This window comes from Crocuta crocuta, unplaced genomic scaffold, assembly GCF_008692635.1.
Source record: "Crocuta crocuta isolate KB4526 unplaced genomic scaffold, BGI_CrCroc_1.0 scaffold138, whole genome shotgun sequence".
NCBI lineage: Eukaryota > Metazoa > Chordata > Mammalia > Carnivora > Hyaenidae > Crocuta > Crocuta crocuta.
In genome coordinates, this window is record NW_027532585.1 from 7,226,448 (window position 1) to 7,248,251 (window position 21,804).

General features: G+C 49.7%; 1 protein-coding gene across 4 annotated transcripts in view; it reads right to left on the reverse strand.

Annotated features, from left to right (window-relative positions):
- Positions 1 to 20,146, reverse strand: part of VWA2 (von Willebrand factor A domain containing 2) — a 47,383-nt gene extending 27,237 nt beyond the window's left edge. For 3 of the 4 annotated variants that reach the window (XM_077779581.1, XM_077779579.1, XM_077779582.1), the window contains exons 1-4: positions 19,716 to 20,032; positions 11,440 to 11,501; positions 8,420 to 8,494; positions 6,966 to 7,099 (exon numbers count right to left, since the gene is read on the reverse strand). In XM_077779581.1, coding sequence (XP_077635707.1) covers positions 6,966 to 7,099; positions 8,420 to 8,494; positions 11,440 to 11,491 — 261 coding nt within the window. In that variant the 5' untranslated portion in view covers positions 11,492 to 11,501; positions 19,716 to 20,032. Of the gene's footprint in view, positions 1 to 6,965; positions 7,100 to 8,419; positions 8,495 to 11,439; positions 11,502 to 19,715; positions 20,033 to 20,080 lie in introns of those variants that run through there. The other variant, XM_077779580.1, reaches the window with a different exon arrangement.
- Positions 20,147 to 21,804: the final 1,658 nt, after the last annotated feature.

Here is a 21,804-nt window from a genome sequence, read left to right on the forward strand (position 1 = left end):
GGGCAGAGAGCGAGGTCAAGGCACAAACAGTCCTAAGGGAAATGACCCTGCCTCCTGCCCACTCAACAAATACCAGAGCCAGGGCTCTCTCCAGTGTCCCTAAAAGAAAGTGCCAAAGACCTGGAGAAAACCAAGTGCCTACGCGCTGTACGGACAACCCCAATAGCAGCTTCTGGCAGCTCCCCCGGCTGGGCTGGGAGCGTCCCTAGGGCAGGGTCACAGGCCACATATCCAACGGCCTCCCAGGTGCGGGTACTGTTTTAAACAGTCTTTTGCATTATTTCATTTAACCCACAGAGGCGCCATCAATACATCACTGCTGGGGAAACTGAAAACATAGAGAGACACGGATCTGGCCTGGGGCTAGGGAACGAGAGAGCCGGGCCACGGGTCCTCGCGCCTACGACCCTCGCTAAGCCTCAGTGACACCACAGACAGCAGGCACAGACCTCGAGGAAGATGCTGCCGACCCAAGCCGGGGAGCCGGGGACGCTCAGCACGGCCGCCTTCACGGCCGGCTCACCGCCAACCACGGCCGCGATCGGGCGCGGGTCAGTCCTTACGGGCCCGCTCCTGACAAGCTGGGGGAAGGCCACCTCTCCAGACCAGAGTCCCACGGGGGGACAATCAGCATCTTAACCTGAGACGAAGTTCCTCCACAGCGGACGGACTCGGGGCTGCGGGGGATTCCAGATGCCGCCTCATCCTAACTCAGAGGCCATATGAGCAGACCCAACGCCTCGCAAAACTGGAGAAGGGAAACTGAGTAAAGTCACGTTCTGGGCCCCTAGGACTCTAGCTTGTCTCGAGCAGAAAAGGCCATAAACATTTGGGTTTTCTTCCGAAAGCCCAAGCCCTGTACATAATCAGTGGCGCTCTAAGACTCCATGCTCCGTCACTATTAACTAACCCCAATTCCGGCCAAGATTGCCAATCGGCCAAGTGATTCACATTTAAGCAACGAGGCTGCCCTTTTATTTTTTACCCACTCCTTGAGTTCCTGCACTGCTGATCTCTAAACAGACTTAGCGCTTTGGACACCATCCAAGGACTCGGTCCCACCAGCCCACTGGCACCTGATCCGGTGACCAGAGCCCAGTGGAATCTCCTTCACCAGGAAGCTCTGAGGATGAGCCCGTTGAGCAGCTTCAGTGGGAAGAAATTTAGGCTGGGTGGGCAAGTGTGGGAGAGGGACACTGGAAAACCGAGCAGTAGAGAAGCTTGCGGAGATTCTGAGGAACAAGCCTTTTGAAATCTCCCTTGAAGTCAGCATGTGATCGAGGCGGCCTCCCCAACTAGCGGGAAAACTGGCCTAGTAGGTGACAATTGAAGAGCCACCTACAAGTGACAACAGGGTCCATCACAAATGGGTTCAAGATTTACATGTGAAACAAATACAACCGTGGAAGTTCTAGAAGAAAACTTGAAAGGGTTTCTTCATAGCTTCAAAGTGGAAAACGACCTTACTTTGCTTTGAAACCCAAAACCCATAAAGGAAAAGGGTGATAAATCTGGCTACGCAAAGAAAACTTCTGCAGGGTGAAACATACCATAATGCAATAAAAAAATGCAGACAAATGGAAAAGTTGTTTGCCACTCAAGTCAAGTATATTGGCTAGTTTTCCCAATATAAAAAGAGTCTCTAGGAACTGATACATAAAAGACCAACAATACAATAGAAATACTGGCAAAGGATATGAACAGGTATCGCACAGGAAACACAAAGGCTCTTTGAGAAAAGATGCTTCACTGTACCACACTGAAATGTAGCAGAAATCTAAATACAACATTTGCAAGGGAAACTAGCAAGTTCTCAAGCATTGCTGCAAGAACATAAGTGCTACAGCACCTACGGAGAGCAATTTCTCAATATTTAGTGAAAATACAGTGGCATAGGGCTCCTGGGAATGTACTCTACAGACATACTTCCATATGTGTGAAATAAGGTATTTACAAGCTCACAGTATAGATAAATATATATATATATTTTTTTTTTTTTAACATTTATTTATTTTTGAAAGACAGAGATAAACAGAGCATGAGTTGGGAGGAGCAGAGAGAGAGGGAGACACAGAATCTGAAGCAGGCTCCAGGCTCTGAGCTGTCAGCACAGGGCCCGATGTGGGGCTCGAACCCATGAACCGTGAGATCATGATCTGAGCCGGAGTCGGACACTCAATTGACTGAGCCACCCAGGCGCCCCAGTATATTTGTAATAGCAGACGTCCATCAATAGGGGATTGGTTAATTAAACCTCAGTAAATCCTTACAATGGAACATTAATAAGCCATAAAATATAACATATACCCATTTTAATGGCTATATTACCTATATACCTAGATATGGAAAGACTTCTAAGACAATATGGAAAAAAAAGGCAAGGGATAGAACAGTGTATACACATGCATGGCATACTTCATATTGCTTGTGTTTGCATGAAGTGATTCTGGAAGGGTGCTGGAGAAGACAGGTAGGGAAATGGGGCAGATGGAAAATATGTGAGGAGGAGGGACACCATGCATTGAATGCATTTTCATTGAGCCACACGAAAGGATCACTTAAAAAACAACAATTCTGGGGCACCTGGGTGGCTCAGTCGGTTAAGTGTCCGACTTTGGCTCAGGTCATGATCTCATGGTTCATGGGTTCGAGCCCCGCACAGGACTCTGTGCTGACAGCTCAGAGCCTGGAGCCTGCTTCAGATTCTGGATCTCCCTCTCTCTCTGCCCCTCCCCCGCTCATGCTGTCTCTCTCTCTCTCTCTCTCTCTCTCTCTCAGAAATAAATAAAACATTTAAAAAATTAAAAAAAAAGAAACCATTCCCTTGAGACCAACAGCTGAGTGTATTTACTTGAATTAAACAGGAAGGACAGAACTTCAAAACAAAACAAGATGGAAATGGCTTGAGTCAGTGGTTAAGGCATTTGATTTAATTGGTGGTTTGGGAGCAAAGTAGTTGCCTTTTATCTTTGGTTTACTGTGTGCTCAGAAGCAGGCCTGCCCAGATCCCTCACCACACTGTAATCACCAGGCTGCCGTCACTGTATTAGCGCCAGGAAGGGGGCTTCCCAGCTTCTAATTGTTGGGAGAAAGACTTCAAACACCTTCACTCCACCTCAACCACACAGCATCCGTAAAAAGCAACTTAATTTATAGCACCTTAAAAACTGAAGTTGTAGCAGAGTAAAATACGGTGCAAATCAAATCCCTCGCACGTAGAGATACAAGAAGTCACAGAAATGCAGCGGCCACAGCATAAAACCTGAAGCACAGGTCAGACGGAACCATCTGAAACGGCCCTTCATGCAAATACCCGGCGATACCAACAGTCCAAGCGGTGTGAGGTCCTGCTGCCCCATTGCTCACTGAACCAGACCCCCCAACCGCTCAGCTCAGCAAGTCCTGCTATGAGAAAGTTTTTCTCAGGTCAAGTCCATATAAAGTCTCTGAACATCCAGGGGCGCCTGGGTGGCTTAGTCGGTTGAGTGTCCGACTTTCGCTTAGGTCATGATCTCGCGGTTCGGGAGTTCGAGCCCCGCGTTGGGCTCTGTGCTGACTGCCAGCTCAGAGCCTGGAGCCTATTTCAGAGTCTGTCACTCCCTCTCTCTCTGACCCTCCCCTGCTCGCGCTGTCTCTCGCTCCTTGAAATAAAAATAAAAAAGTATTAAAAAAAAAAAAAAGTCTCTGAACATCCAGATTCAGTGTCAGTGAAACAGAGGCACTCTGCACCCTCCTTCACCTGAAGAATCATGATCAGCTTCCTTCATTATCATGGAAGTTTCCAGGGCTCTCGCCGTTCTGGCGCCTTGCTGTGGGCCCTGTCTGGTTTGCCCATATCTAACCTAAAAATTCTGCCTCCAGAACTTAATGCCGCATTTGAGACGTGGTCTGGCAACTCTGGGTTTTAATTCCCTGAACTCTGGGCACCTGTGGTTGACACAGCTGCACCAGCCGCACCGGCCACAGTCGTTTGTGGTGGTGTTTGTACCCTCCGTGCCGACGCTGAATCCCATCAGCACCCACCCGTGACACATTACACACACACACACACACACACACGTGCGTGTGCGCACACACAATGCCACCATGCCAGCTGTCCATCTGCCATGTGACAAGGTGTGAATTATGAGTGTCACCTCAGCCTCACCCAGGGGCTACCAGCTGGGAGGGACAAATGACCTAATGGAGCAAGTCCTGAGCTCAGAGCCAAGAGCCCCATACTTCCACATTTATCTGTCTCCTATGATTACTGTGTGACCCCGGGCAGTTACTTAAACTCTCTGAGCCTGTTTCTTCATCTGTGGAAAAAAAAAAAGAAAAGATTCGCCAATCATGCCCACAGCTCTTCTCTCCCAACCCACCATCCTCTGGGGCCCCCAGGCCACCCACTGCAGAACACATTACATCAGTGCCAATGTCCACAGGCATTTGATTTTTATGGTTCTTTCTCCAGGAATAACTAATGAAACTTTGTCAGAATCACTTCCTTTTAAAATCAGGACCCTCCCGGGGCGCCTGGGTGGCTTAGTCGGTTAAGCATCTGACTTTCGCTTAGGTCATGATCTCGCAGTTCGTGGGTTTGAGCCCCGCGTCGGGTCTGTGCTGACTGCCAGCTCAGAGCCTGGAGCCTGTTTCGGTCTGTGACTCCCTCTCTCTCTGACCCTCCCCTGCTCACGCTGTCTCTCTCTCTCTCTCTACTAGAAATAAATAAAACATTTTAAATAAATAAATAAATAAATANGGAGAGAGGCAAACCATGAGAGACTCTTGAATGCTGAGAACTGAGGGCTGATGGGGGTGGGGGGGAGGGGGGATGGACACGGAGGAGGGCACTTGTGGGGATGAGCACTGGGTGTTATATCAAAACCAACTTGACAATAAGCTATAAAAGAAAAAAAAAGAAAAGCAGGACCCTGTGTGGGAAGGTGGAGTTTCAGCAGCCCGTGGCTCTGGACCTTTGAGGACCTGGGATGGGCTGACTTGATGGCTGGAACTTCTGGGCTGCCCATGCCCGGATGGAATGGTGTCTGCAGGTGGCCCAGGACAAGGCGCTCCCTCTCTCAAAAGTACCTGCCATTCTGGAGAAAATCTGCTTTCATTAAAAGCCACTTCTGCTCTTAAATCCTAGAGGTTTTTCTAGGATTAAGCCAGGAATGTCATCTTGGAAAACCACTTCCTTCTCTCACCTGTTTGCAAGGAGTCTCTAATTCAAGTTAAGTATCACTTTTCAGACCAAAACGCCCTTCTTAAATTTCGACTTTTGAGTAGGTTCCCATGGTTCAAAATCCATCATGTATAAAAAAATCTTTATCATTGAGTCCCCCCATGGACGCACCCCATCGGTTCAGTTCCCACCCTCCCCCTCCCTGGCAAACCACTGCCCTTAGCCTCTTTACAAATCTCTCCAAGTACAAACATAGACTCTATTTACCTTCCTTTATTTTTCATAAAAAGTAACACGTTATACATACTATTCACACCTTACTTTTACTCTCATCTGGTTTGGTACCCTTCCATCTAAGAGAGCTTCCCCATTCCCTTTCTGCTGCTGTTCAGTGTGTCTAGGAATGCGGCATATTGGATTTACCTGTCCCCTATGAATGGGTGTTTGGATTACCCAAAATCTTTTTTTTTTTAATGTTTTATTTATTTCTAGGAGAGAGAGAGAGAGAGAGACAGTGTGAGCAGGGGAGGGTCAGAGAGAGAGGGAGTCACAGACTCTAAAACAGGCTCCAGGCTCTGAGCTGGCAGTCAGCACAGAGCCCGACGCGGGGCTCGAACCCACGAACCGCGAGATCATGACCTAAGCGAAAGTCAGACGCTTAACCAGCTAAGCCACCCAGGCGCCCCTGGATTACCCAAAATCTTTTACGAACGTAAACAACACTGCAAGGGATAACTGTGTGTGCGCGGTACTCTGCATTTGTGGGGGTATCTGTAGAATAAATTTCATGGGGCGGAATCCCTAGGACCAAGGGTCCAGGCCTTTGTCATTCTGACAGACGCTGTCAGATTCCCTTCCTAGGGGCTGCACCAGGTTACACTCCCACCATCAGTGCGCACCCGTTCCTACAGATCTGCCAATGGGGCAGGTCACCAAACCGGATCTTTGCAAAGCCAGTACATGAAAATGGAATTCCAGCGAGAGATGTGCTGTTACAGTGAGTGAGGCTGGGCATCTTTTCCTATGTCTGAGGGCTGTTAGCGTTTCAGTTTCTGGGAGCTGTGTTTGCTGCCCGTTTTCCTGTTGGGGTGTCCCAAGATGGCCCTCCTCGCAGCAAGAGCTACGGCGAGTGCACTCTGCTGCTATTTCAGAGCTGCTCTCTGGAGCCAGAAGAACAAGAAATGAGGACACTGGCTGGATTCACTCAGGCTGGAGCAGTTTCTCTCATGGGAACGGAGAGGGTGGGGGCTGCACTTCCTGTTGGGACTCCCGTCCTCTGAGGTAGAGCTCCCGTCTGCCAGCACGCGCAGCCTCTCCCACTGTTCCACAGACACGTCTCTTGCTAGTGGGAAACCAACGAGGCGGATCGGCAGGTGACCCACAGGTGGCCAGACAGTCTCTCCCATCTGACTACCGGGATTGGTCAAGGGACTGTCATGTGACCCATGCCTGCCCCATGGGAGCCGTCCCTGGGGCTTCCGCCAGGTGTCCAGGGAAAGAAAACCACCTTCTTGTTACCAGGGTCACTAGCTCGAAGGACATTTCAGGGCAAATCTGCCATGTAAGGAAAGCTTGCTTGGGATGGAAGCCAACCAAGGGACACAAAACTGAGGAGAAAATGAGATGGAATGAGCCCTTGGATCCTACCATGCCCAGCACCAGGATCCACCCCCCACCCCTCACCCCCACCTCCATCTTCCTGTTCCACAAGCAGGTACACGTGACCTTCTGCTTAGAACTGGATCTCCATCACTTGCAACCAAAGATGCCCGATTACGAAGATGACAAGTCTTGCACTCACCCTCTCAGGGCTGATGTCCAGAGCATCACAGACCATGACAGCAAAGCGTTTGGACCTTTCAAAGCTCCCCTTCCCGACGCTGTAGGAGCCATCGATCATAAACAGGACGTCCACGGCAGCTGAGCACCATATCACTAGGGGGAGAGGGAGACATCATGTGTGACAACTGGCTTCCCTGGCGTCTGGTCTCGAGAGGGTCTCCCTCCTGAACCAGAGCAGAGGCAGAAAACAACCCCTGGGGCTGGACGGGGCTGCTGCTCTTCTTAGCACGTGGGCAAAATTAACGCAGTAGAAGGTCCTTCCTTCCTGCAGCAGGAAGTCTGCTCCCCCGACCAGGCCTCCCCCACCCGCACGAAGCCCACAGTCTTCGTAATGAGGGAAATGTCTAGTTCAACACCACCCACTGAGCCATAGGAGAGGAGGGGCTGCTGGGCCAGTGAGGGATTCTAAAGAGCCTTGGTCCCAGCCCTCGGGGGCCACAGTCTAGTTCAGGATTCAGCCAGACACCCTGGCACGTGAGGCGACATTACCCCAGAGTTCAAGTGAGAACGGTACTGTGTCTTTCCCGTACGCCCTTCACTGCCTCCAACGCTCTACACGTGCTAATTTATTTCATTCTTATGCCCACCCTAAGATAGATTGCTATTTTTTTTTATTTAACAGTTTCACTGAGGAGTTGCTACTCACAAACCGGATGATTCATCCACTGAAAGGTGATAACTCAATGGCTTTTCGTATATTCACAGATACATTCCATCACTGCCGCAGTCAAATTCAGAACATTTTCCACCACCTCACAAAAGAAACCCTATGCCCTTTAGCTCTCAGCTCCCCAGCGCCCCGCCTCACCCCTAAACAGATGTACGGGTTTTGTTCCCAGCGGAGTGACGAGGAAAGAAAGGCCCAGGACAGTTCAGGAACTTCCCTAAGGCTAAAGTGCCAGTAAGTGACGGGGCTGGGGAGCAGCGCAGGCTGTCTAGCCGCAGAGTCCCTGTCGCACCGCCTCAGCGTGAGGCTGCAGGGGAGTGGGGGGCAGAGAAGCACCAGAGAGAAGGCGCCACCCAGAAGGCAGCAACTGAGGGGGCTTTCACCAGAGAGGGAGGGAAGGGACCTTCGGGGCCTCTGGGAATGGGCAGGTGTGGCTTGAGCACGGGGAGCGGATGCCGGAAACGGTGGAAGAGGAGGGAACATGGCGGGAGATGAGGCTGGCTGGGGAGATGGTGGTCACACAGAACTTCCAGGCAAGACCAAGAAATTCAGCAACAAGGATTTACCAAGGGCTTTCACCCACGTGGGAGAGCTGGTCAGGCCTGTTTGGGGGAAAGGACTCTGGTCACTAGGTGAAAGGAAGATAGGAATGGGACAGGAATGTTCTGGAGTAACACAGTTGCCCTTGCGTCCATCATGCAGACGCAAAATGGGGGTCTGGAGGGTTGAATCACACATGGGCTTACTTTTGCTGGCAGCTGAAATCTTCCCAATGGTCTCCCTGCTTACGTGGACTTCCTGAAGAGGATGAGATTGGTGTGCTAGGGAAGAAAATACCAGAAGCAGTCACTGCAGAGAGAAGTCTTAGAGTCCACATTATGTGACCAGAACTAAGAGGTAGTAAGAGAGAAAACTGGAATGTGGAGGAAGTCAATGATGTTGTATCTCAAAAATTACCAGATGAAAAGCATAAAGAAACTCCTCCAATTTAGATACCAATCAGGTACCTCTGTATTTAGATCTGGGTATTCTGAAGAGAAAAATTAAAAATATACATAGAGGGGGACACAGAGAGCCTGTGAATCTGATGAGTTTCGCCCCTAGATCAGGCATAATAACTGGGTGCCCCTCTGGGGCGCAGCACCTTGCCCTAAAAGTTAACCCTGGATGAAAACATACAATTCATAAAAGAAATACAATTCACAGACAAGCACAAGGGAAAAAGTTTAAACAGGTGACATGTTTTAACCCAAACAATGGGAGACCCTTGTAACAGTGAAATTTAAATGATCAGCTTCTAAATTTAAAGGTAATCAGGGACGGGGTGCCTGGGTGGCTTAGTCGGTTAAGCGTCCGACTTTCGCTTAGGTCATGATCTCGCNGGTAATCAGGGAAAGATCAAATCAAGAAAAACTTTTCCAGCGGGGGCACTGAAAACTGGTCCAGCCCTTTTAGAAAACAATTTGGCCAAATGAATTAAGAGTCACAAAGCTGCTTGCAGCCTTTGCCCTCCCTGGAGCATCACACCTGGGAAGGGATCCAAAGGAAAACTACTGATCGAGAAGGGGAAAATTACATCAAGACTCTCCTTTCAGAGCTACTTGTGATGGAGAAATGCTAGAGAGAAGAGATCTCCAAAGGGGTAGGGCTGTGATAAATGCTGATTAATTACTGTGCGCAATGCAATTCACATGAACAAGGGACAAGAAGTTTGGGGGTAGAAAGTTCATGAATACATCTTTCATCCTTTTATACGCTATCTAGTAAAATTGTAATGATAATATATAAGTAACCAATAGCAATTTAAAACAAACTTGGGGGCGCCTGGGTGGCCCCATCGGTTAAGCATCCAACTCTTTTTTTTTTTTTTAATATTTATTTATTTTTGAGAGAGAGAAAGAGAAGCAGAGAGAGGGAGACACAGAATCCGAAGCAGGCTCCAGGCTCAGAGCTGTCAGCACAGAGCCTGACGCAGGGCTTGAACCCATGAACCGTGAGATCATGACTTGAGCTAAAATCATACGCTTAACTGACTGAGCCACCCAAGCGCCCCAGGTGACCAACTCTTGATTTCAGCTCAGGTCATGACTTCACGGTATATGAGTTTGAGCCCCATGCTGGGCTCTGCACTGACAGCATGGAGCCTGTTTGGGATATTCTGTCTCTCTCTCTCTCTCTGCACACCCCCCCCCCCAAAATAAATAAACCTTAAGAACAATTTTTTTAAATAAACTTTGAGAGCAGGGGTAACATGTCAAGGAAGCCCCAGGATTGCTGAACACCAGTGAACCATGATGAAAGTCCTGAAGGCAGTGGGGGTAGGGCCACTTGGAGGGATTTTTTTTTTTTAACGTTTATTCATTTTTGAGAGACAGAGAGTGAGTGGGGGAGGGGCAGAGAGAGAGAGAGAGACAGCGTGAGCAGGGGAGGGTCAGAGAGAGAGGGAGTCACAGACTGAAACAGACTCCAGGCTCTGAGCTGGCAGTCAGCACAGAGCCCAACATGGGGCTCGAACCCACGAACCGTGAGATCGTGACCTGAGCTGAAGTCAGCCGCTTAACTGACTGAGCCACCCAGGCACCCCTGGAATCTTTAAAAAGATTTTTAAATTTTTTTTTATGTTTTATTTATTTCTAGGAGAGAGAGAGAGAGAGAGACAGCGTGAGCAGGGGAGGGTCAGAGAGAGAGGGAGTCACAGACTGAAACAGACTCCAGGCTCTGAGCTGGCAGTCAGCACAGAGCCCAACATGGGGCTCGAACCCACGAACCGTGAGATCATGACCTAAGCGAAAGTTGGATGCTTAACCGACTAAGCCACCCAGGCGCCCCTTTAAAAAGATTTTTAAAACTTCACACAGAAGTGAACTCATCTCAGTGTTGCACAGGTTACACAGGTACCACTACACAGTAGCGGTACCCAGGGCTACAGGTTTTTTAAGGGGGACAGAACCTAATCTGGGGGCCCCAGAGGAGTTGTGCCAGGGGCTGAAAGGTAAGGAAGAGTTTGCCAGGGTGGCAGTGCAGGGGGAGGGGGGGAGGGGCCACCATCACAGAGAATGCCCAGGCAGGGAGGGAGCAGGGGTTCTGGGAAGGACCGGAAGGGATGTGCGCTGCGGCGAGGAGGGAGAGGGGACTGGAGGGGACTGGAGGTGGCACGGGGTCAGATCAAGCAGGGTCTCTTAAGAGCCATGGGGTATCGTTTAAAATTTTGAGGCAGACTGGGGCACCTCGGTGGCTCAGTCCCTTGAGCATCTGACTTCGGCTCAGGTCATGATCTTGCTGTTCATGAGTTCAAGCCCCGCGTCGGGCTCTGTGCTGACAGCTCAGAGCCTGGAGCCTGCTTCGGATTCTCTGCCTCCCTCAGTTTCTGCCTCTCCCCTGCTCACACTCTGTCTCTGACGCTGTCTCTCTCTCAAAACTAAATAAACATTTTTTAAAAAGTGTTTGTTTTTGGTTTTTATTTTAGGCAGAGAGAAGGCGGGGTGGGGTGGAGAGGGGCCCAGGCAGTCAGAGTTGCATTTTGAAACGACTGCTCTGTGGCCAAGGGGCTGCAGCAGAACCAGGAGGGCCCAGGGTGACCACCCAGAGGCTGGGCTGCTTTGGTTGGAAGAGTGGTCCAAGCACCAGATGACAGGGCTTCTGCAAGGCAGGGGGCCACGGAGTGGAGAGACCCCGATGCCTTCGAGAGACCGCCAAAAGTTAAAACTGACAGGATGTGAAGCAAATCACACCCCTCAACACCTCACCCCTGCCCGACAAGGCTTACCTCCAGAAAGCAGGAACATGACGATGACCTCCAGCAACAGGACGGAAGGCATGTTGATGTGACTATGGGCAGGATAAGAAAAAAGTATCAGCAATTAGCTCTGTGCATCCCCAAGTCATCAGTAACACAACTACTCAGTCTCTTCCGGGGTACAAATATGACCTTGGAGTCTCCTCCTTCCCACAGTAACTGTATAATCCAGGAAAAGATCCAAACTCCCTCAAAGTCCTGGGAGACCACGCCAATGCTTTCAAAGGCTGACATCTTCCCCAGACACCCGCCACCCAACCCCCCAGCTCCTTCACAGACTCCCGCAAGGGGTACTATTGTCCCGGGTCCTAGCTTGGCGTGGCCCCTGACCAGCCACGTGACCTCGAGTAAAGCCCCTCCGTCTCATTGCCTCCATCTCTTAGGACGAGTTAGAATCAAGGAGACTGAAGGTATGACTGCCAGTGTCCTAATTTTCTGAAACCTTCTAGCAAGATCACAACGTCTACACCCTCTAAATTATTTATTAAAAAGTAACATGGCTGAGGAAGTCACAAAAAGGTTTTTAAAAAATTGCCTAGTAATGCTGATAGTATAGGTAACATTCAGTTCCACGGGGCTTGATAACGATTTTTAAGGGAGGTAAGGGTCGGAAGTGAGAGCTTTTAATAAGAACTATAGCCTATAACTTAGATGCTATAAAAGCACATACATGAGGTATACTTCTAATTTTAGCTGTGAGGCCCAAGAAATGATCAATATCCTTTTCAACCACAAAGATAGGATGTAAAATCTAAACAGTCTTACACTTTAGCACGTGGACATGTAGTATAAGAACTGAAAGGGATGAGGGGCGCCTGGGTGGCTCAGTCGGTTAAGCGCCTGACTTCGGCTCAGGTCATGATCTTCCGGTTTGTGAGTTTGAGCCCCGCATCAGGCTCTGTGCTGACAGCTCAGAGGTTGGAGCCTGCTCCGGATTCTGTGTCTCCCTCACTCTCCGCCCCTCCCCCAGTTAAACCCTCTCAAAAATAAACATTAAAAAAACAATACATCTCCCAGCCGCAGCAACAAAACAGAACTTGACATTCAGAGGAGTCTGAGCAGGTTGAGAGCAAGGGCTGCCTTGAAAACTGAATTATCCAAGAAATAGATTTTTTTTTTTTTTTTGCCAGAAAGTTTAAAATGACCCAACTCAGGTTCCTATAGGTGCCATTGCCAGCCCTTACTTGGAACCGTAGCAAACCTGAATCAACCGTGGGGACTGCGTCAGGGGGCAGCACCTACCGCTCAGGTCTGTGTTCCTACTGTTGGGGAGCAGACTCCGGGCAATGAGAGGGACACAATGTGTGAAAGGGGCAACTCACCGTGAATGAGCCGGACACACCTGAGAGATGAAGGAAGGGGTCACAGAGGCTCGGAAGCGGGGAGGGGGCTCCCGGACAGTCCCACAGCTCAGGTCTCAGCCCCTAATCTAGGGTGCTTGCTTCTAACCATACTGCTTCTGGAGCGGAGGGGAGCTCAGGGCCTTTGAGCCACGGCTCAGGACTCCATCCAAGCTGAGACGACAGAGCAGCAGAGGACAAGGGCAGGTAGGGAGCACGCCTGCCCCCGGGTGGCACACAGCCCGCGCCCTGGGTCTGAGAACCCGACTTCTCATCCGATGCCGTGGTCCCTCATCTACAAAACGAGGAGTCTGGACCAGATGCCGCTAAGGTGCCTTCTGGTTTTAAATCTCTCCATCACGGACCCGTGATGGTCAGACCTTACTCCACTGAACACTCAGCTCCTTGGAGTTCACACCCGTCTGAAACAAAGTGAATCAAATGTCCCAACCAGCCGACGGTCTTTGCACGTCAAATGACTGTGAGGCTCCCATCTGCACCTGAACTGAGTGGCCAGTGGAGAGCGAATCTTACAAGAGCGAGAGAGTCAGAAGCTTCCCAGACTCACGGAGGAGGGGAAGACGGACGGAGAGGAGGCAGGCCAGTGCAGCCCACACGATCCCCGCTGGCTTCCAGCCTGGCACATGCTTTCCTTCCTTTCCTCTCACTCCACACAACACATGAAGGGCAAGTCCCCGCCTGCCACCTGGGAGCCAGGCCGGGGCGGGGCAGAGGGACGGGGGCGGGGCAGTGCTGGCTCTGCCTTAGTTGGGCTCAGGCTGATTTTCCCAGGTCACAGCCTCTGACCCTGGGCACGTGCAGGGAGGGCCCAACGGTTTGAGGTTTCCATCAAACCAGGATTCCAGCAGCCTCCCCAGGCTGCCGTGGGGACGAGAAAAGGTTCCCGCCGCCTAGGAAGGCACTCAGGAAACACGGGGCCCCTCGCTCGGCCAGGAGACAAACCCAAGCCACTTCATCCCGCTCTCTTCCGTGCCCCCGCACGCCCAGGCCAATGCTTTTTGGAATCTCCTAAGTTTCCGCTCATTAGGACAAAATGTACGTTGGCAATCTGCAAATCCATGCGAGAAGTCAGATGCCTCCCGACAGGTGTCTGGACCACCCGGGTGCTGGCTCTGGGACCTCGGCCGCAACCCCCCTCCCCTGCGCCCGCAGCACAGCCCACACTCAGACTGCCTGCTGGGGTGTTTTCTCACCTGCTCCGTCTCTGCGGCAGCCCCAGCCGCCTGCGCTGGTCTGGCCCACAGGAGGGGAGATGCGTGCCTGCTGGGAAAACTGAGCACCATAATGCCTACTTCCAGACGAATCTCTGCGCTCACTACACTCACTGCATTCCTTCTTATGCCAAGATAAACGAAATGAATGCGGCTTCGGTGCCGGTGCGGTATTAACAGCGCTCTGCTGTCTCTTCCCACCTGTTAAACGTTCGGTTTACCACGCCTCCCCTCCCCCCATCACAACTTGCTTGTGGTACTAATTTGAATTCTAAATATAGCCCAACATCAAAAAAAAATTTTTTTTAATTCTTTTTTAATGGTTTATTTATTTCTGAGAGAGAGAGAAACAGTGTGGGCAGGGGAGGGTCATAGCGAGAAGGAGACACAGAATCTGAAGCAAGCTCCAGACTCTGAGCTGAGCTGTCAGCACAGAGCCCGATGCAAGGCTCGAACCCACAAACCTTGAGATCATGACCTGAGCCGAAGTCAGACGCTTAACCGACTGAGCCACCCAGGTGCCCCTCAAAAAAATTTTTTTAAAAAGATGCATCGCATAGTAAAAATCCAGCAGCTACTACCATCCAGTGAGCATTTACTGTGTGCCTGGCCCCAGAGGCCAGCCTGCTGAATCTTCTCTCTTCTCATTCTCACAGCCAGCCACTGAGAGTATCTCCATTCCACAGATGACAATACTGAGGCACAGAGAAATTGTTTGGCCCCAGGGTACACAGCTAATAAGTGGATCAGACTCCCTTCTGGCCTGCCAGTGATCTATCCAACCCATCCCCTTCCTGATCCTGGGGAACTAAGGTAGGGGAACGGAGATGTAATTAAAAATCTGCTGCCTGAATCCTGCCCTTTGGCAGTTTTCCACAAGCTAATACCTGCCAGCAACTCCCATCCTCGGCAGTATCTATCACAAGAAGATTTCCAGAAGACTCTTCACCACCGCCACCACCCCCCATCTTCTCATGTGACTGCTGTGTTCAAATCCCGCTTCCACCACTGAGGACAGCGGGTAAGGGAAGTTTGCTGCAGGGCTCCGCAAAACTCTGCACCAACCAGGGATTGCATTTCCCAAGACACCAGAAGAAACTAAGGCCGAAACAAGACTACTTTTGGAAATGAGGGGCCAGGCCGGCAATGGCTGCAGGCAGTTTTGCAGGACAAGGCCTACCTTCTCCTTTAGGGCCGGAAATGTAAGGAGTTCAGGGGTGAAAAAGGAAATGACTTCTACCTCCTTACAAAATGCAATTCCAACCCCAAACATCAGATTAGCCCTTGGCAGCCTCCGCTCAGTCAGCGGGATGGAAATCTGAGCCCTTTACAAGAACACGCAACACCTGAACAGGAAAACTTTAAAACTGGAGGTAAAAGCATGGAGCCAGGAAGCCCTTGCTGTCTTTCACTGCGACAGTCACCTTCCCTTGTCCTTTTGCTAAAACACTTGGTCAAGCTCAGGAGGTCCAGGGAAGTGGGCCACATGCTTCTAGTTTGATAGAGCAGAGAAAGCATGGTGGGGGGGGGGGAAGGGCGGGAATCATGCTCCCTCCAAAAGAATCGCAAATCGTTAGAACCCAACACTCTGAGAACCCAAAGTCAGCACCAAGGGATGAACGATGCACCGTGACAGATTCCCTGCTCAGATGGGCCTGGATCTCAAGGTTCCCACTCGCGCCGCACCTGTGAAGAGACACTTTTAGCCGAGAGAGATGTTGGTGTTTTGGTGGTTATTTGAAAATCCTTCGTTTAATTTGTACAGGACCCAAGTTCATTGGGCTCTGGGAAGCAGAAATATAAGAGAAGGCACACAGGACCAGAAATCCAGGGACAGAATTCCAGACTGGTTCTGCTTCTAACGTTTGACTCTGCAAACGGTAACATTCCCTGTCTCAGGATCATCCATCTGTCAAACTGGGGTGCATCTTAGTTTCAGGAACTCGGGCAGCATTATAAAGATCTAGTGAAATCGTGTGTGAATGTCCCTACTGGTAAAACACTTTCTAACTGTACAATTTTAAAGATTTATTACATTTATAAGTTAATTTCATATAACATCCATAATCCCATAGGGTAAACATGATCCTTTCCATTTTTCTACATTGTCTACATGAAAACGGTCTTGTAGAAGTTGGGACCCAAGGTCAAAGAGCTGGTGAAGCACAAGTATGGAGTCAAACCCAGGTCTTGATGTGCACAGCTTGGCCGTGACAAAATGCGTGCAGTACACAGAAAGAGAACACAATCAGATGTCAGGAAGCCTGAGCCTCTCAGCAAATTCCTTCACTCCAGTCTTTCAATTTCCTTCCCTCAAAAACGGAGGTGCCATCACCCATCCTGTTTACCTAAAAAGGTTGATGCCAGGATGACAGGAGATCACAATGCCTTCCTGGGTGAAGGCAATGGTTCCTAAAGGGAGAGCAGGGAAACCCAGGTGAAGAGAAGGGGCCTGGGACAATAATCATATTGAGGGCAGGCCGGCAGGTAATTCCGTGGGTGGGAGAGGAAGCCATCTGGAGCTGTTTACAAGACGAAAGGGTAAACTCCAAGGAAGGAACTTCAAGTGCATTCCGCTCGCCCCGGGAGCTGGCCTGGGGTGATGCTGAAGCATTAGCCTTGTGGATGATGGCAGGGTTTTGTTTCATTTGCAAAAAAAAAAAAACAAAAAACAAAAAAAAACAATACCCTTGTAGGATAAGTTTAAAAGTTGATAATTTTGTTACATTCCTCCCGATGAAAACTTTTTAAAAACTGATCCGTGAAAGGCAAAATTACAGAAATCTGTACAAAAAAGTACAGAAATCCACTGTTCTAAAACACCTCACAAGGATGCTGACCCTTCCAGTGATATATGAAATTTCATTCATTCAAGCATCTGTCCCGTGCCCAGCATCCTGTCAGGTGTTGGGGATACAATGAAAATAGTCTGTAAGGGACACACAAGATGAGACATCTGTAACAAAAGGCGTTTGTAATTTCACCAGTTTATCCCTGATGTCAGCACCTGCCAATTAATGACTGTACCATTTATGCAGCTCATTAAAAGCCTAGCAGTCCGGGTTCCTGGGGGGCTCTCCCATTCGCTCTTGGGTCTTCTTTCACCCTCTCAAGGTCTCAGTTTTCTTATCTGTAAAAACCTGGACATCTGTGACTCCTTTCAGGGAACCAGAGCCAACTGAGGGAAGGAAACAGCTATCCCAAGCTCAGGAGAATAGACCAAAATCTAGATTTAAAGGCCAAAAGGTCACCGATGGTTTTCAGTTGATCAGATGGGTGTGATCAAGGAAAGAATCCCCCTCTTTCTTCCCCAGGATTTGTCAGGGGACCTAGTCTGGAAAATTCTTACACCATTGGGAGACAGTTATGGGTTGAATTTCTAAAAAAGAAGCTGGGGTGCCTGGGTGGCTCAGTCGATTAAGCCTCTGACTTTGGCTCAGGTCATGATCTCACGGTTCGTGGGTTCGAGCCCCGTGTCGGTCTCTGTGCTGACAGCTAGCTCATAGTCTGGAGCCTGTTTCAGATTCTGTATCTCCTTCTCTCTCTGACCCTCCCCTGCTCATGCTCACTCGCTCGCTCGCTCTCTCTCTGAAATAAAACATTTTTTAAAAATTTTTTTAAAAATAAAAAAGAAGAGCAAGGGCGGTATCCTTGGTGACAGTCAGCCGCATCTACAAATTAACTACCCCCCACCTTTGCCAACTGCAGTGGTACCTCTGTTGACTTTTCTGAAGAAAAAGAAGGGAGTCTTTTCTGACCCTGAATAGCCAAAGTAATATTGAAGAAGAAAACCAAAACAGGAGGCATCACCATCCCAGACTTTAGCCTCTGCTACAAAGCTGTCATCATCAAGACAGTATGATATTGGCACAAAAACAGACACATAGACCAATGGAATGGAATAGAGAACTCAGAATTGGACCCAAAAATGTACAGCCAACTAATCTTTGACAAAGCAGGAAAGAGTATCCCATGGTAAAAAGACAGCCTTTCACAGGTGGTGCTGGGAGACCTGGACAGCAACATGCAGAAGAATGAAACTAGATCACTTTCTCACACCATACACAAAAATAAACTCAAAATGGATAAAGGACCTGAATGTGAGACAGAAAACCATCAAAGCCCTAGAGGAGAAAGTCGAAACAACCTCCTAGATCTCAACCGCAGCCATTTCTTACTTGACACATCCCCAAAGGCAAGGGAATCAAGAGCAAAAATGAACTATTNTCGGAGGACCGTTTGGGAGAAGAAGGGGGGAAATGGGGGGAGAGGGAGGGAGGCAAGCCATGAGAAACTCTTGAATGCTAAGAACAAACTGAGGACTGATGGCTGTGGGGGGGAGGGGAAGGAGGGTGATGGGCATGGAGGAGGGCACTCGTGGGGATGAGCACTGGGTATTACATGGAAACCAACTTGACAATAAACTATTTAAAAAAAATAAATTTAGACTAGAAGGCAGAGCTTGGAAAAGAACATTATACACTGAGCAGACCTTGAATAAGCAAAGAACTTGGCACTCTCAAGGAACTGACAGAGGCTAATGTGGCTGGGTCACAGCGAGCCAAGCGGAGAGATAGATGAGGAGATTGGGATGGTAGGAAGGAGATAAATTAGGCAGCGCTTTAAAGGCAACATCAAAGGTAGCAGACTTTTTTACAGAGAACAAACTGACGGTTGCCGGTGGGGGGTGGGAGGCTGGGCGAAATGGGTCATGGGGAAGGGAGGGACAGGCTTCCAGTTATGGAATGACTAAGTCACAGGAATAAAAGGCACACCATAAGGAATACAGTGATATTGTAATAGTGATGTAGCTGGACAGATGGTAGCTATACTTGTGAACATAGCATAGTGTATAAACTTGCCAAATCACTATGTTGTACACCTGAAACTAATGTAACACTGTGTATCAACTATATTAAAAATATATTTATGGTGACGAGCACTGAGGAAAAAAAAAAGTCTTTTCCTACTCTTTTCTCAACAAATGCCCATTTCTTAATATAAGGTCACAATGGAAGCCAAACAGACCTTGAATTTTTATACCTGAAATTATAAAACATTTAAAGGTTCCGGGGGTTTTGTTTGTTTAAAAAAACCTCATAATCTACAAACTGCAGGTTCTGATTATTCAGGTCCAAGACACCAGACACACAGCAGGTGCCCCCACTGAATGGCCCCTCTTGGCTGGAGAGCCACAGATTCCAGAGGGGGCGGGAAGGTGCCCTCCTCCCTTCCTTTCTGCCCGGGTGCCCACCAGGTTCTTCAACTGATGCCACCTGGCAAGTTTCAAAGGTGTAATTCTGAGACCCTCCCACTTACTCTCCCAGCAGGTGGCCAAGGACGCAGCCCCCAGGAAGGAGGAAAGCAGGAGGGGGGGGGTCCCCAGTATGAGAAATCACCACGAGGACTAATCCCCATGGCCCAAGGGCAGAGTCTTCGCTGGGGGCACTCCGCTGCTGGGAAAGTTTCACTGGAGTCCCCTTAACACAGCATAGGCCGTGAAAAAGAGGGGCGCGGGGAGGGGGGGGCTTGGGCATGTCCTCCGAACATTAAAAGGGCGACTCCCCTTCCGCAGCCTCCAAATCAAGAGGCTGTGACGGTGCCAACGAAGCAGGTCGAGTTTAATACATGGCTCCCTCCTCCACCCACTGCCACCTAGGCCCTGTCCCCTTACCTGTGGTCCGCCCCCGTGGCTCTGCGACCCCGTGCCCGAGTTCCAAAAGAGAGGCCCCCCCCGGGCCCGCCACGCTCCGCGGCCCCGTAAGCGGCCGGGTCTCCCGGGGCCGGGGCGGTGTGCGGGGCGCCGGGCGGAAGCGTGCGCCAGGTGCGCTCCCGCAGGCGCGCAGGTGACTCCGGCTTCCCCGGGGAGCGCGCGGGCCTCGCGGCCGCGCTCAGGTGCCACTCAAACAAAGCCGAACAAAGCCCACAACGCCGCTCCGCCGCCGCGTCCGCGCGGGATCCGTGCGGCTGGGAGGGACGGCCGGGGGCCGGGGGTCCCCANCCCAGGTGGGAGCCACGTGGGGCTCCTGTCGTTCTCACCGAGCGGAGGCGGCGGCGAGCGCGGCGCGGGCCGCGGGAGGTGCATCAGGCGCTGCTGGGAACTGGGCCCCCATCGCTTCTCGCGTTTTTTAACGTGGCGTTGACCAAGATCGGCAAACAAACAAAAGTGCTAATTTCTGCGGGGGGTCTCCCAGCCTCTGATCGGTGTGGCAGGGAGCACCGTACCATCCGCTGCCGACTCCGCAGGATTCACTGCTCAGACCCATGCGAAACTGTTGACTTTGGCATCGCTTCTGTTTGTCATGGCAATTGCTGGTTATCTGTCTGTGCAATTACTGCAGCTAGGAGGCAATAGGCGGGCTTTTCTGGCCAGCGTCCCCGATGAAGTCTAGAAGGTGCCTGATTTTTAAAACTCGGATGCCAGGAAGCAAAATGGCATAATGCCTACACATGGTGAGCACTCAGTAAGTGTTGGCTGTTAGTGCAGAACCTATAGGTTTGATAAGTCATCAATAAAGTGTCCTTGCACCACGTGTGCTCATTGCAAAATAAGAAAACGCCGGTAAGGAGCTTGCAGAACAACACCTGTCCTACCGCCCAGAGATCATCACTGTTCACATCCTGGTGTCACGCTCCTCCAGCGCCCTTCCGCTTGCGTAAAAACTTACGTTCTTTTTAGTTCAGTCCCTACATACTGTAACATAACCAGCTGTTCTAATTCTCTTCTTGAACATCTGTTTTTAGCCACTACTTAACGTTCTAATGTAGTTCACCTGCTATTGTGAACGTGAACTTTTAATCATGCAGTTAGATATCTGTGCTTTTGCCCAATCACTTCCTTGAAGTAAACTGCAAGAAGGTAAAATTCTAGACTCTAGGGAATAGGCAATTTAAGGCTTTTGATGTGTAGTGTCAAACTGACCTCGGGGAAGATCAACCTGTTTCCTCTTTTCCCCGCCCCCACTTCCATTAGCCTTGTAAATGTCAGTCTATAGACTAATAACTTTTTTTTAACGCTTTTCCTTTTTAAAAATTTTTTAAAAACATTTCACGTCCGTTCTCCGTTGGTTTCCAACTCTCTCAGACTTGACAGCTTCCAGTGAAAGTGACCTGTGGTCAGTAAATGTTGTAAACTTCACATAAGTGGGGGAAAAGAGGACCCATTTTCACTTAATTCCTTCCAATAACATTTACTGAGCAGCCTTTTTGCCCGTTTTACATTAAAAAGGAGCCACACTGGAGCCGGACAAGCCATGCAGGAGCACCTACACAGGGGAACTTGGCAGCAGATCTAAATACTGGGCGTTAGGAGGGGCATGGTCTCAAAAAAAAAAAAAATAATGAAAGCCAAATAGGTCATTTTAAATGTTCCAGTAGGCACATTTAAAAAGTGGAAACAGGTGAACTTAGTATTAGCCCAGTAGATCCCAAATATCTTGTGTAATCAGTGTAAAAGAGATATTTAATACTGTCTTCAAAATTCTGTATTATACATTTATAGCACATCTCAATTTGGACTGGCCGCATTTTAAGTGTCCAATAGCCATATATGGTGGGTGGCCTGTGTCTCTCCAGACAGAATAGAGGTTTGAGAAGGACAGACCACATCCTGACAAAAGGGGAAATGTAACAGCAGACAGCCCTCTCCCTCACTTGTGATTCATTGCTAAGCTGGCCTCTATCAGCACCCCTTTGCCTAATGAGGTTTACCTGTGAGAAGTTAAATTTCAATTCTGGATGTTCCTGACAGTTTGATGGCTTTA